This window comes from Epinephelus lanceolatus, chromosome 20 (genome assembly GCF_041903045.1).
Source record: "Epinephelus lanceolatus isolate andai-2023 chromosome 20, ASM4190304v1, whole genome shotgun sequence".
Lineage (NCBI taxonomy): Eukaryota > Metazoa > Chordata > Actinopteri > Perciformes > Serranidae > Epinephelus > Epinephelus lanceolatus.
The window spans coordinates 7,651,202-7,667,558 of record NC_135753.1 but is presented as its reverse complement, the minus strand read 5'-3'; the positions used below and the strand labels follow the sequence as shown (position 1 = coordinate 7,667,558).

The 16,357-nt window shown below is 39.4% G+C and overlaps 1 protein-coding gene across 2 annotated transcripts; it reads right to left on the bottom strand.

The window, feature by feature from the left end:
* Window positions 1–439: 439 nt before the first annotated feature.
* Window positions 440–15,574, bottom strand: apoob (apolipoprotein O, b). Of its 2 annotated transcripts, none has more exons than XM_033639038.2 (9): window positions 15,515–15,574; window positions 15,012–15,122; window positions 13,240–13,362; window positions 10,009–10,041; window positions 8,175–8,229; window positions 7,568–7,663; window positions 6,167–6,258; window positions 2,632–2,721; window positions 440–2,515 (listed from the first exon to the last, which is right to left on the bottom strand). In XM_033639038.2, exons 1-9 carry the CDS (start codon window positions 15,530–15,532, stop codon window positions 2,477–2,479), a joined length of 657 nt encoding a protein of 218 aa, XP_033494929.2. In that variant the 5' UTR covers window positions 15,533–15,574; the 3' UTR covers window positions 440–2,476. The 2 variants fall into 2 exon arrangements, with proteins under 2 accessions (XP_033494929.2, XP_033494930.2); XM_033639039.2 differs by having other exon boundaries at window positions 440–2,512.
* Between the last annotated feature and the right edge of the window lie 783 nt (window positions 15,575–16,357).

Genomic DNA, 16,357 nt, shown 5'->3' with positions numbered 1-16,357 from the left:
ACTGAACTAGCTATCGTTAGAGCTCAGCTGAGGACTACGCCATTAATGTTTCCATCTCACATTGTCACGAACACGAGCCTCTCATCTATGAATAGACACACCCTTCCTTCTGCACAGTGATAAGGTTGGCAGATGTAGTTCAGTAGAGAGACAGTAGTTCCTACATGAAACTGCTCACAACAAGGTCTGTGGATTATCTTGAGTAATTGGGTCATGATTTCTGGAAAGAGACATTGTTGTTGAGTTTTTCAAATGTATTTTTTTGGCGCTTTGAGCACCACGAGCCGAGTGCCATCTAGTTCCATTATATTGGAGAGAAGGCAGACATCTCCACGGCTGATACATCCAACACTCAGCAACTCATAGCAAAACAATCTAGACTGATAAATATTCATTCTTCAAGTGTGTTTGGTTATAGACGAATGAAGAGAAGGTCGTCTCAGTAGGATGCCAGATTTAATTACATTGTGTTCAGATAAAATCATATACAGAATATACAGTGCAGTATTATTAGACATGGACAACAAACACATTCGGTTCATTATTAAGTAAATCCAGCCTGAGTACACACAGTATTTGGCCCTTTACTGTAGCATCGTAGTATTATTAGCATCAAACTGCAACGTGAATATATCTGGAAAATTAATATGTCAACATATTTGAAACAAACAATGAGTGAGTGAGAGTGAGTTTGTATGAACACCTTGAATGATCTTCCTGGAGATACTATACTGTTGAAAGCTGCATTTGATCACAGTGGCACCAAAGAAAAGATGAAACACTTGGTTTTCATAAGATAGCAACATTAGATCTTTTTGAGCTGCTCTATACTGACTTGATCCTAAACAAGATTGAAGATATTGGATCTTCACAGCTGTCCTGACATTATAAAATGTGGATAACAAAATGACACTTTATAATTCAGAGAAAACACACAAAGGAATACATCTTGATTTTGGGGAAAAAAAAGCTTTCTTCCCAAGAGTTAGATGAGAAGAGCGATGTACTCTCAAGTCTTTGAAGTAAATATGAAACAGCAGCTGGTAACAAAATCCACCAACCAGCACCTCTGAAGCTCACCAGTTAACACATTTTCAACCAGGAGACTTATCGTCACCATGAGGTTGCCCGCCAACCAGCTGAAACTACAGGAAGTTACTGGTCCCAGCCCCAAATTAGTCTGACACATAACCCTTATTTTGAACAGATTAAACAAAAAGGATATAACGTGCTAATCAGTGAACTTTTGACATGCATGCAGATGGATTTTATTACCTTTGGACAGAGCCAGGCTAGCTGTTTCCCCATTTCCAGTCTTTATGCTAAGCTAAGCTAACTAGCTGCTGGCTTAAGATTTATATCTACTATACAGACATGAGAGTGGTATTGATCTTCTCCTCTAATCCTTCAACAAGAATTTAACTGACAGTGTGTTACTATTTAGTATGACAGAAAAAGATTCAGTATGTCCCAATACATAGTGCATCAAATGCAGTATACCAAAATACCAAGATGTCCTACTGCATCACAGTATTGTATCACACAGTTTGAGATATTCTACTTGCAAACAGATGAAGTAGTAAAGGTAGGAGATCTTTCTATTACCTTCAAAACCACTGGTTATGCTCCCTGTAGTGCTGCAACTTACAATTATTTTCATTATCAGTAATTTGCTGATTTCTTTTTGTTATTCATTGATGAATCATTTGGTCCACAAAAGGAATATAAAAAATGTTGATGCTGACTTTTTCAAACAGTCCAGAACCCAAAGATATTCAGTTTGATATAAAGAAAGAGGCAAGAGGCAGGAAGTGTCAAACATTTGGCATTTTTTTCTCAAAAAAAGACTCAATGATTAATTGATCATCAACATAGTTGCAGATATATTTTCTGTCAATCAAATAAATGATGATTCTTCTAATCACTGAGTTGTAACAATTTCCCATTTCTCTGTGCCAGTCTGTGAAGCTGTGTTGTGCAGCTTTCAAAAATAAAAGAATGAGGAAGTGTTGGTGGGAGACATCATAGTGTGCCTCCCATGAGAGAGCAAACACTGCAGAAACTAGGCTCTATGATGTGTTTTGTTGAGCAAAGCAGAAATTAGAGGAGCTGACGTCATGGTGGGAGGAACTAGGAATGATTAGAGCAGAGGAGGACTGTTTCAAGAAGCAGATTTCACAGAGTTATCTTGAAAACCAGAATATGGACAGATGTGACCTGCTTCCTGGAAGAGATGGTGTGTTTCAGAATGACTCTAGAGGAGGCCGAAAAGGTTTCAGAGACACCTAACCCTAACCCCTAACCCTAACCCCACTTAGACCCCTAAGTTTGTGGGATATATAACTTAAATAATTAAGTCCTGATTTGTGGCTGTGGGAGTTGGGTTGTGTGTGAATGATGCATCTAGTCGTACACGTGTGAGTGTGTGTTACTGAAAGGTTGAAGTCTCCCAAGTGTGTGTCTTCTTCCAGCTGTCTCAGCTGGTCGTGTCATCACTATCTGTTCGCTCTTTCTTCTCCAAGGAAAAAAAGAAAAGACAAAAAAGTCAGAATAGCCGGTATGATTAACCGTTAACATCAATATACACAATGCTGATAAAACTCAGTACTGATTAAAAACACTAAGACTCACCTTCTTTTTGCCAAATGGAGGCTCTTTCCAAAGAGTCTCCAGGGTGGTGCGGCCCTGCTGAGCCCAGGTGTACGCTGAATCACGACTCACCTGGTGAAAGCATGAAAAATAAGCATTAGTGAAGCGCACACATTGATGCCCAATTAGTCAGCCAATCACAAGTGATTAAGACTGATAGTCAGATCATAATTTAGTGTCTAACAAGTGTTTAACCAACATTAATTTAAAGACATTTACAAAAGAGGAAGTGTGCAGGAGGGAACAATATTAATATTGTCTTTGTTGAGATTTACTCTAAAACTTTGGAAGTACGCACTGACCAGTAAGTACTTCCAAAGTTTTAGAGTAAATCTCAACAAAGACAATATTAATATTGTTCCCTCCTGCACACTTCCTCTTTTGTAACTGTCTTTCCATAACACTAACAAGTCAAAGGTTAACTAAGCAGACTTTAAGCCATGACTGAAGTCTTCTTTGCTTTTAACGTTGTGAGCCACACTGTGTTAGCTTTAGAGTATAGGCGCTGGATCACTTTACACCAAAACTAGAATTACCACCTTGCGGTTATATGCCTGCACAAACCAGTCAAATTGCAGTTACAGTTTAATCTATGTCTGTCTAGACTCATATGTAGCCATGACTGTTAACACTGCCTCAAATGTGGATGACACAGAAAAGTGTTTTATGCAGAACATTACAATGTCACAGTGAAGGTGAATTTTGACCTTTAGGATATAAAATGTCATAATTTTATCCTGTTAGACATTTGTGTAAAGTTTTGTCAATTAGCATAGGAATTCTTGAGTCATGCCCAAAAACATGTTTTGTGAGGTCACATTGACCTTGACCATTGATGTTCGACCACCAAATTCCAATTAGTTTATTCTTCAGTCCAAGTAAATGTTTGTGCCAAATTTGAAGAAATTCCCTCAAGGTCTGTTTGAGATATCATGTTCACAAGAATGAGACAGACATAAGGTTACAGTGACCTTGACCTTCGATCACCAAATTCCCATCAGTTCATTGTTGAGTCCAAGTGAACGTTTTAACCAAATTTGAAGAAATCCCCAAAAGAATTATTGAGATATCAGATTCACGAGAAAGGGACAAAGGAGGTCACCAATTAAGTGACCTTGACCTTTGAACAAAAGACCACCAAAAACTAATCAGTTCATTGTTGAGTCCAAGTGGACATTTGTGCCAAATCTGAAGACATTTCCTATAGCTGCTCTTGAGATATCGCATTCATGCAAATGAGACAAACGTACAACCTGAAAACATAATGCAGACTACTGGGTTATGGGCTTGCAGCTTTTCCCATATTTTTTTTTTTTTTTTTTTTTTTTTTAGATATTTCAGCATCAAAATCATGTTTATTGCCAAGTAGGTTTTCACTTACAAGTCATCTGCCTTGGTGTTTAGTGTATAAAATTAACATATTAAAAGGAAATAAAAATAAATGCTAAGTACTGCAAAAGTCAAAAACATACAGACTTAAAATAATACAATGAAATATGCAAAAAATATTTAAAAAAATATGATTAAAAAATGTACAATATGGCTGTTTTAGAATGAGACTGTTTCAGAATTTAAACTTTAAATTAACTGGTTTTTATACACATCCCACAAATTTGAAAGAAATCTTTTGACGTGCAAACAAGGGCTCAACATTTCCTTTTATCTTGTCAGCTCATATGTTTTCATATCTGCACCCTGCCCTGCTTGTCCGTTTCATCTCTGCATGTGGTGTGAGCTCAAGTGTGAACACATTAGGGTGTGTCTCTTGATGTATCAGTGTGTCTGAGGGGGTGTTCCTGCCTGTTGGCTCGCTGGCTGAAAATACAGTAAATAAAATGACCCAGACATCAGTGGGAATGAGAAACTCAATTCACAGCCAGGACTTCCTGCAGGAAAGCACAACCCTTTCCTAACAGGAAACGAGTCACATACAACATTGACTAATGCATGAGACCTGCCTGGAAAGTTTTCATCTACGTGATGTCCGTCTGAGCCGCAGTGATACAGTTTACAGGGCAAGGCTGGGATTTTCCGTTAAGTAAAATGGGCTCACTGGTGCCCAAAAAACACCAACCAGTAATCATTTGTACCTAAAAAGAAAATAAAGCAATTTATGTCACTGTTCCTGCTTCCACAGCTGTTTCCTGTGCATATTTTGAGAGTAAGGTTAATTAAAAAGGTGAGAACAGATGCAGAGGTTAAATCTTTCCTCTCCGTCATATTGAAGTTTTTGCTGACTTGTCAGAGAAGAGCTGTGATGTCCTGTTGCGTAAATACTAACTCAATTGGACAAATATAACAACATTAAGAGGTCAAATTAAAGATCAGGGTAATTACAGGTATCAGACAAATACATTTGATGATTTTAAGACCTTTATAAGATTGTTTAACCAGATTTAAGACATCTTTTTCTTTAACATGCATTGCAGATACGTATAAAAGGTCCAGAGCAGTGGTGTTGTTGTTACATTTACAAACTTTAAACTATATCCAGCTGCACTGGTGAGGTGCAAAGTCCAACAACGTTACTGGTGCACACAACATCTGAAACCAACATCTCAAAGAGTTCAAGGAACAGCAAACATTTGTTGTGTCAACATATGGTGGTATACAAACAACTAGCTATACCCCATTCACGCTTGAATCGCCCCATTCAAGCTCTCTCTTTAGCTTGCCTTACTGTTTACCAACCGTAATGGATGATTCCTGCACAGTACCTTGAAAGGTCCAGTGTGTGGGATTTAGGGGGATGTACTGGCATAATGGAATATATTATAATAAGTATGTTTTCTTTAGTGTATAATCACCTGAAAATAAGAATCCTTGTGATTTTGTTACCTTAGAGTGAGACGTTTATATATCTACAAAGGGGGTGAGTCCTTGTCTATGGATATCGTCATGTTGCACTGCCATGTCTCAACAGAAGCCCAGAACAGACAAACCAAACACTGGCTCTTGATAGGGGCATTCGCATTTTGGCATCAGCCACCACAGTTGGCAGCCCCTCCATGATGAGCAGTGTTGAAAAAACATTTTTTGTTCAATGTGAAACTGCTTCATTCAGTTTTTTTACTGGTTTAAATCATTGGGTCTGTTTGTTTTAACACACAAGACCTTTATGGCTACACTATTTTAACTAAACTGCTGGTGTGCAAGTTATTATTCCACTGGTGATTTTTAACTGCTACCAAACAGCAACTTAATAAAAACACATCTGGATTTCTTATCTTTATCTTATCTAGAAAATAACATTTCTTGCAGGGCTAATTTAGGGAACAACTCTAAATTATTAAGTTGTGTATAACCATGCTGCTTGACACCGTTTGATGGGAAGCTTTACTCACATGTAACCATGATGTATATGAAGATCTATTTACAAAACAGGAAGTTAATGAATGCAGTTCTCTTGTTACCACAGGACTCAATGTGACAACCACACACATGTTCAGTGCATTCTGTTTCTGCTCTGTAATACTGCAGTTAGGAGATGATACAACACAATAACAACCATACACACCTTAAGTAAAGACGCAGCCTGCTGAGGGTAAAACATGGAGGCACTCAGAGCCATGAGTCCAACTGGAAATACCAGCTGCTTCACCCTGGAACCTGAAACAGAAAGATGTTTCCACAGGCATCGGAGTTAAAAGTTTCCTCACCCTTACTTTACTCACATTTTATCGGGGTTCCTACACATTTTTACCTATGAATTTGCAAAACCTTTCCATAACTTTTTGGTAATATTTCATCCTATTTCCATGACTTTATTTGAGTAGTTTAAGATGAGTAGGCCCATAAAGCAACACAGTCATACACTGTTGAGCACGCACTTCCCACTAGCTGCCTATGCCAATAGATCAGACCTGCACATATGGGTACTTCACGAAACTTTAAGGCTTGCAGTTTTTGACAAAACTGCAAACTTAAAATGTAATAATCCACAGGGAAGTTCTGAAACTCTAAGGAGCATCTTCATGGACTTTTATTTTCATTGGACATCCGAGTTAATGCATTGTGGATGGAGCTGAGCAGGAGTGCAAATTATGATGCGAAATGCTGCAATCTGGGGCAAAGTGTTTTACACGGACCTCAATAACCTCCACAGCTGTTGCTGCTGCAGTGCCAAAGGTGTTGATAATAGGACTGCAACTAGATATTATTTTAATTATTGATTAATCTGCAGATTATAGTCTAGATTAGATGATTAATCGTTTGGTCTAAAAGTGTCAGAAAATAGTGAAAGATTAACAAGTAAATAGGCAATTTTTTTCCCTGTTGATCGACTATTTGTTTCATGGACTAATCGCACCTGTCTCTTTCACCTCACACAATACATTTGCTTCACCTCTCCCACTTCACCTCCCTTCCAACTCTCCTGTATCGAACCACAGTTTGAGGTCATCTAGCACCAATGTTCAACAATCATACAAGGAGAAATGTTATGCAAGCAGAGGCACATAGACGGATTTAAACACCCACTTAAGAATTTAAAGATTAGAATCCAATGCTGCAACATGCCAGGGATTATTGACACACCCACAAACGATTTATAATGTTTTCATTACTGAAATGGACGTCATTCTGCGAACCACAGGAATGTAAACTTGATTAACAGCAGGGCTGGCAGACTGATGTAAACTGAGAAAATAGCACTCTTTTCAAAGTTCATAGATGTTCTCACTCTCACACACACACACACACACACACACACACACACACACACACACACACACACACACACACACACACACCTAAACTGAAGTGACCCTGAGTCATTTTACAGCTTTGATTTTTTACAGGTTTGATTTTTCTGTCCCTTCCTGCTTTCTCTTTATCAGTCCTTCTGCCGCCTCTGACCTGATTTGCCTCTGTGAGGGAGTGCAGGTCAGTGTGTGTGTGTGTGTGTGTGTGTGTTTACCTTTGGCCAAATAAAGTCCAAGGAAGCCAGAGAAGCCCACCACTGCTACACTGGGGTAGAGGTCAGGAGGAGGGTCACTGAGGAACTGGTACACATCTGAAAATTGAACAAGGGGGGAAGCCATTGAGTGAAGATGGCTAACAGGTTGTAAACTATATGAAAACAACAGTGGAGTCACCTGTTGATGTCTTTTAAGTGGTATTCCACCAATTTTACACATTAAAGTTTGTTTATAGGTCTAGCATAGCATTTTTTTTTATTCTTCAGGTTCTGGTGTGTGTGTGTGTGTGTGTGTTCAGAGAGACACAGAGTGAGGAGGAGATAAGATGAGGGTGGACTCAAGCAATGTTTCTGTAAGTTAACTTACAAAAAAACCTAAAAATTATGAAAATATTATTGTAACATTGCATATCTGTATATCCTATATCATTACACAACTGTATTATTCTGCACAAATACATCAGCAAGAAAAGTGCATAGACTATGTTCTTACCTTATCCCAAATAAGAAAACATTTGTGAATGTCAGAATCTTCTTGGGTTTGGGTTTTGAGAGGAAATTTCTTCTTATGAACAGTTGGTGAATGAGGCCCAGTGTGTTTTCTCACCTGTGACTGTTGTTATTGAGGTGCTGATTGTGGGTTCCATGGTCTTGTATACTTCCTGTGGTCCAAAGATCACAAAAGGAGAGAGAGAGAGAGAGAGTTACTTTCATGTGATTATAGCCTTTATTCAGACTACAGAGCCACATGTACTTACTTATTCATAATGGGCAATAAAAGAACATTTATCTGTCTCTTACATCTTTACATAGCTCTTTTATTTTGCAAAGAATCACTCTACTGTCTGCAGAATAGTTTGCTCAATGTGTTCACAGGGCTATGAGGTTTAGATTGTAGGTTTAATCTTAAACTGGACTGACACCTCAACCTAATGCCCAGTTCACGTGTTCACACAAAACCCACTTTAGTCAAAGAAAACTTTATTGACATTTGCAGTATTTTATTTGGCAGTATGGCTCTGTTCTGGGGCCTCTCTGGCCTACACAGAAAGCCTAAGGCAGGGAGAGCACACCTCTCTGCCCTTCCATGCGCAAACGAGGAAAGCCTGGGGCAGAGACGCGTCAACGGGCCGCAGCACTTTACTATTGTCCTATTTTTCCAGCGTCACCGCCCTTGAAAAAGCGCTATTTTGTACTTCCCAGCCTAGCGGACTGGAGTGTGCAATAGAAATCCGGTTGACGCCCCGCAGCGCGACACTTTTTGTGTGTGTTGGGGGCGGCACTTGACTCGCCGGTGTGTTTTGGCCTTTAGGGAGAGCAGCAGCAAAGACCCCCATGGATCAGAACAGAGCAGCATCAATGACAAACAGAAATGACTGATAAATCAGACACACACGTAGAGGCGGGTTGCAAAGCAGCTTGCTGAGGAAGCAACAACAGTAATAGGGTGCCCTGAATGACATTTGCCAATTGGTTGCATAGAAAGGAATCATGTGATCAATCAGCTGCTCCATCAGTTGATTTGGCTGTTTGAGACCAGCTGATGTAGCTGGAATGTGAGCTGAGCTTGACATCATGTCCTGCCTGAACTAACACTGTGCTCATTTTTTTTCTATGCCTTTTGGCCTTTTGTCCACATACTGACTGCATCTTAAAGCACACAGAACGGGCCTCATAAAACTCCTTCCAGGGTGAAGATTTTAGTGTGTTGACATGTAGAAAGTTAAAGCTTGCGACATCAGAGTGTGCACCATTACCTCCTTTGTAAGCTGTCACAAATAAGACGATATTTCAAGCAATCCAAAATGCTGGCTCAAACCTTACAAACAGGACTTTAAATATTTTTACACATTAATGTACAGTTACTTTATCACTATACTGAGGAAGAGAGGTGCCAGAGTGAGCTACAGAGGTCACTGCTCCAGGAGGCCAAGACCTTCTTCTTCTTCTCTGCTTTGGCCAACATGGTTTTAGTGTTAGGGTTATATCATCTCCTGTTGGTTTAGCATGCTCTTTACAGTGCTTCAGTTGTGTTTTTGCGCTTTCATTGGGACAGAGGTTTTCTTTAGAAGAAGCAGAAAACCTGTGATTTTTTTTTTGTATTTCTGCTTATGAGATAGTGAGAGAGAAACAGGAAAGGCAGGGGAGAGAGGGGATGACATGCAGCAAAGGGCCCTGGGCTGGGCTCTACCACAGATGCTGTGTAAAAATAAACAACATATTATCAAATTGCAAGTGAAAGGAAAAAGCACACAGCTTTGTCACAGATGGTTTGGACACGTTTTTGTGGTGGCTGTCAAAGTGAGGTGACAGTAAGTTGTAGTGTTGTAGTTATCAAACAGTCAAATATGTCAATGTGAAGTGACCCTCTTTTTCCCAACAGCCCAAACAGCAACAACACAACAGTTACACATGACAGAAAGTAAAAAATATAACAGTACCTCAACTTTCTCCATTGCAGCCTGGCCTGTTTTCTGCAACACACACACAAACACACAGACACACACAGACATAGACACACAGACAGTTAATTTATTTATACAGCATGTTACCTTTTGCCAAGACAGAATAAAACAATGTGTATTTTTCCTTCTTTGGTTAAAGGGTCAAATGCCTGATTTAGTCTTTCCAAAACAGCTTTTTTTTATGTTTCCTCGGACAGAATTCAGCATCGAAAATAGTCCATGCTTTCCTGTAGGCCTGAATATAATGAGAATCAGAAGAGTGTTAAGTCCTGCTGGATCAGAGAAGCAGAACAGACCGGACACTGAACCCAAACAGATGTACACTAGATATGTCTTTGCATCACACAGACTGTTACACCAAACTGCATGCTGAAATAGGACTATTTTAAAATTTGTTCACATTCTTCACATTCTGTGACTACCGCATAACAGCAATAACGCAAAATAAAGGCAAAGAAAAACAATAAACACCGTCTATGAGTGTCTCATATGGAAGAATAAAATGTCATTATATGTAAAAATTTTTAATTAGGTGTGTATTCAACTTTAGGCCTTAAGCCCTCAGCTCTAAGCACCAGCATAACAAAAACAAATCTAAAGACATCTAATTCCAACTGGTAATAATAATACATGTTTCACATCAACTTGTTGCACAACTTGTTGCTCTTGTGTGTCATTATTCTGGAAATAAAGGTGACAAACGTGCATCAGCTGCTTTGCTCTCAACTCATGTGATTATATTTTCTGCAGTGATGGCAGGAAGTCAGGACAGCTGACCAAAAACACTGACATCTCACATCAGTAATGAAATCTTAAGAGCTGTTGAGCTGCTGAAGATCCAGGAAGAATATATGGAGGACAGTTTGGGATTCAGTTCAGAAATGTGACAATTCTTCCACAAAATCAAAAGGTTGATCTCAGCTGGACAATATTTGTACTAAGAGCCCCGAGGGGCCGACAGATTCAGACAGTGGATGTGAATTGGACCCATACGAATTGTTTTTCTTTCACTTGCAACACAGGATTAAAATAACTTGTTATTGTTTTGATTAAGCTTTGGAATGATTATGTTTAGGTGTGGCTCAATTAATGGTACTCAAAGGGTAACTTCGGGATTTTTCAACCTGGGCCCTATTTCCCCATGTGTATGTGTGCGTATGATTCATAGGTATAACTCGTGCTAAAATTGGTTCAGTATTGAGGGAGGCGGATGCAACCGGGAGCCACGAAACGAGCTATAACGGTAACGGGGGCAAATGCATCCCGTATAAGTTTGCGCATTAAAAGTGCTTTTTTTTTCGCCACTGACCAGTTCAGATTGCCAGTGCTATCCCTGTAGATAGCATACTAAGCGTTTCCCTGACCCTTCACCTCCTCCTGGCTGTGACATCATCTCACTAGAGCTTTGCTTGTTGCCGGAAGAAAACACAGGAGCCATGCAGAGTGACGCTCCGAGTGGCGCTGGTTGTCCCAGAGTACAGTTGAGAGTTTTACTGCATCGATTAAAAACAATGCTTCGTGTTTGTGCTTATCCGAATTGCAAGAACAGGATGTCGCGCAACACCCCGTACAGCTTTCATAGGCCGCCTTTGTCGGATGGCGAGATGCTGAAGTTGTGGCTAGTTGTGCTACAAATGGATGCTAACACTCCTGTCCAGACACTGCGCCTTGCAGACCATCAGGTCTGCAGTGCTCACTTCTCCCAAGATGACTACTGCCAGCCGAAGAAGAGAAGACATCCAATCCCGAAACACCTCTTCCTCAAGAAAACTGCTGTCCCACGAGTAGAGAGAGCTACAGACACAGTGGAGGTAATGTTATATAAACAATGTTCGAAATGCTTAGTATGCTATTTACAGAGATAGCACTGGTGATCTGAACTGGTCAGTGGCGACAAAAGCACTTTTAATGCACAAACTTATACGGGACGCATTTGCCCCCGTTACCGTTTTAGCTCGTTTCGCGGCTCTGGTTGCATCCGCCTCCCTCAATACTGAACCAATTTTAGTACGAGTCGTACCTATGAATCATACGCACACATACACATGGGGAAATAGAGCCCAGGTTGAAAAATACCGAAGTTGTCCTTTAAGGAGGTTATACTTGACTTGAGTTTGGGAGTGATAATTCCCACAATCAGGGTTTGGAATCTCTTAAAAGTATTTGTTAAGCTATTATTAAAATTCCATATTGACACTTTTAAGCTTGTGAGTATCAGACATGAGCACACCTTCCACTTTTGACACCCACACTTTAACGTCACGTTAATATTAAAGGTCCGGTGTGTAGGATTTAGGGGGAAATATTGGTCGAAATACAGTGCACCAAGAATGAGTTCATGTTCTACGACATGAAATACATCAGTACATACCCCACTCAGAAATTTTAAAACTTTTGTGTTGTAAAATAGGTGGAAGCTGTTGGAAAAACTTTTTTTTTTTTAATTACATGAAACTGCTTTATTCAGAGTTTTTACCAGTTTGAATCACCTGTTCTGTTTGTTTTGGAGAAGAGGAGACCTCTGAGGATAATGTTTTGTAGATAAACCCCCCCTGAACATCTGGTTCTTGTATTTTCAGAGAAAAAAAACAGTTAGCACACATTAGCAGGTGCTAGGCTGGTGGCCTGTCTCTGACAAGCTATACAGAGTAGCAGAACTAACGTGTAATGTGAAACTGCTTTATTCAGTGTTTTTACCGGTTTTAATCACCTGGTCCATTTGTTCTGGAGAGTAAGAGACCTCTGCAAATAATTTGGCTCCTGTTAAAAAACTCTGACCGGGAGAAGTTTCAGTTAGTTGCAATCAATCCCCCTAAATCTTACACACTGGACGTTTATATAAAGAGGGAAAAAGAGGGAAAAAGAGGATTTGCATAGTAACGGGCTAACATCATCTGTTGACTAATTTAGCAAAGATTGACTGTACTTTTTTGGTCAAATTTCCATGTGTAACAATACAAACTTACTTGGTTAAGCTATTGCTTATATCTGTGACCTTAAAATTCCCCAAGGGCCTGATCACCTTTCTAACTATTTCACGTTAAGTGAAACAGAAACAGAGACTGAGCATCTCCACCCTTAATCCCACATGGCTTGAATTCTGAATAATATGTTTCAGCACAGCCCACACCCAAGTGTTAAGCTATCATTAAATCTCTTTGTTGACATGTTTGTGCCAGGGAGTGAGAGATACAGATACAGATACACCTGGCATTGGTTCGTGTATGGTTCTGCCAATTTCCTCAACGATGACACGCTCTGCTCCAGCGGCCCGGCCTCTGGCTCCGCATACCGAGACTCTGACTCAGGGCTGGTGTACAACGACGGCAGCTGAAACAAAAAAACAATAACAAGGTGAGAATCAGTGTTAAGCCATAATCACAATTGCGTTTGATCCACTGAAATTGCCCAACAGCGAAGACTGAAAAAAAAAAGTGTTGTCACAGGTCTGACTTAGATAGTAAATAAATACTAAGCAGGTATCGACTAATTTATCATAACCTAAACAGTTTGCAGTCTAGTGGTGACTTAAGATTTTACAAAACCGAGCCATAATACGCTGCAAGAATAATGACGTCTCTCTTTTAGAGCAGAAGATGCACCAACAACACCGTTTCTATTGACTGTGTAAAGATCAAAGTTCAACAGACATGAACTCAGAGTTCTATTTGTTTGGTCTGTGGGGAAAATAATGTGTTCCTTTGCAGTGTATCTGTGTCAGTCTAACACAATCAAAACTAGAGCACCACTGAAACAATAATACAAATGCTTAAGAAGACATTTCATAAGAATAAAAGAGATAAAATAGAAGAAGCACCGATAAAATGGTTTGAATTATCCATACCCTTTATACCCTGCATGATTATGGTGTGTGTGCGTGTGTGTGTGTGTGTGTGTGTGTGTGTACTTGCTCTTTTAATGTATATCTGAAATTCTATATCACTTATCTTATTTTTATATGTGAATTGAAAATGTTTACTTTGACAACATCTCGGAAATTCAGGGTTTACAGTAGGAAATATTTTGACTACTCTAGCATTTAGAAAAAATGCAGTTTGTGGATGCACATCTATGTCTTATACCGAGAAATGACTTATGGACATGCGCTACGCTGTCTGTCCATGTCTACTCTGAAGGTTCTTCCCCAATGTCCTCTTCCCATACAATTTTTTGTCAGCTCAGGTAAGGGGATTGATGTTTTGAATTGGGGTATGTGCCTTGGAGATCAGATGCTCCCCATACAGGTTAAGATCTAAAAGGTAGTGTAGCAAGTCAACTGGTGGAGTGAAAATTGCTTTTGGGCGAAGCTCTGGACCTGCAGGTATCTGAAAAAGTGGTAACACTGACACTGGTAACCTTGAAATGCTATATTATTGCAATATTAGTAGTGATCTGTTGTATTACAATTCTTGTGATAAGTGCGAATTAAGTGTTCCTTTATGTGTTGAGAAAATTCTCATCCTTCTTAAGCTAAATAAACTCTTTAAAAACCCTCTTGGATCAGCTGGACAAGTCATTGTCACAAAGCTGAAAACAGGGCTGTTTTTCTGACCCCATGAAAGGTTGACTTTTAAGAGATACGTAGTTCTGACAGGGCAGCCACGCTACAAACATATGATGATCTTATAGAATATGATGCACTGCTGTAGATTAAACTACCCAAAGGTACATAAAGGTGTTAAAATAAGCACAACTCGAAACATCTATATTATTAATGCAGCAGTAATATTACACCAAAAACATCAAATAGAACAGGAAAACACCGACGAGGAACTTTTCAAGGGACTATACATATTTTTACTTTAAATGCATTTTGCTGCTAATATCAGGTTTTGAATGCAGAACTTTACTTGCAGTGGAGTATTTTCACAGTGTGGAATTAGTATTTTTACTGAAGTAAAGGACCTGAACACTTCTTCCACCACTGCTAAGATCTGTCATGCTTAACCGTGTCTCCCTACTTTGTCAATTGAACCCACCTCATCGATGCTCAGAGCAGGTTGAGAGCTCTTCTTCTTCCCCTCACTGGCAGCCAGCACCGAGCCGCTCAACAGGCCCGTAAGACCCGGAGCTGCGACACACAGCGACACCTGGCGACACACCGTCAGAACACACACACACACACACACACACACACACACTGCTAGCGACGATAAAGCTAACTAGTAAAGCGCTTAATTAAGCTGTAATGTCAGTTTATACAATGAATATACTAATTCAGACACTACAAACCACCAGAGGAATATTACATATATTTTAACGTCACGTTAAATAAAAAGGTACAGGGAGCATCTGCTTTCTAACTGACCTGTCAGCTAGCAGCATGCTAACATTAGCTGCTGACTAATTTAGCAAAATCTGAACATCTTTTTCAAATAAAATGTCACACCACAAGCCTACGCTTCACTACTTGACAACCACAGGTTAATATGTACATAAAGTTTAAGGTAATAAAAAGGCGCCAATCGTTAAGAATAGTTACCAGTTTTACATATGACATCCTTGTCCAGGAGACTTTCGCTTTTCTACGGCAAGCCAGGGGTGTGACACATTGAAGAGCGCATGCGCGAGGTTGGTGTGTGTGTGTGTGTGTGTGTGTGTGTGTGTGTGTGTGTGTGTGTGTGTGTGTGTGCGTGTGTGTGTGTGTGTGTGTGTGTGTGGCAGGTTGAACTCAGAATTAGAATCTTCAAAGTAATAAAAATTAAATTATAACAAATAGTCATGCCATTCATCCTATCTATGATATTGCGGTTTTACAGTTTACTTAATATATTGACGTTTTTACTCTTGACTTACTATACTGCCGTCATTACAGCTGCTGACACATTAGGCGACTCAGTGATCAATATCCAGTATCAGTGGTCAGTATACAGAAAATGAATCTGCAAATATTCTTATATAATTTCAGCCATTTATCAAATAAAAATTCAAACAAAATATTGTCAGACAACACCTTGGACTCTGGAAACTTATGTTGAGACTTTTTCCATTTTTTTTCTGACACTTCTCAGACTAATCAAATAATTTAAATATAAACAGATGAATTAATCAACATGAATATTATCATTAGATGCAGCTAAAGTCATCACAATATTTTCAGTTATGCTTTGGTATTTGATACAGGGGTTCCCTTTGCATGACTGCATTTATGTGTGCAGAGACACTATTAGTTTTGAAAAATTCCAAATACTGATCAATTACTTAAGAAAAGTCCTGGGACCAACAGAAATAAGTCACAAATGAGCATAAGAAAAATCAGAAACACACAAAGACAGATATAAAAGCACTCAAGCAGTCAGCTGAAAGTTGACCAATATGAACATTT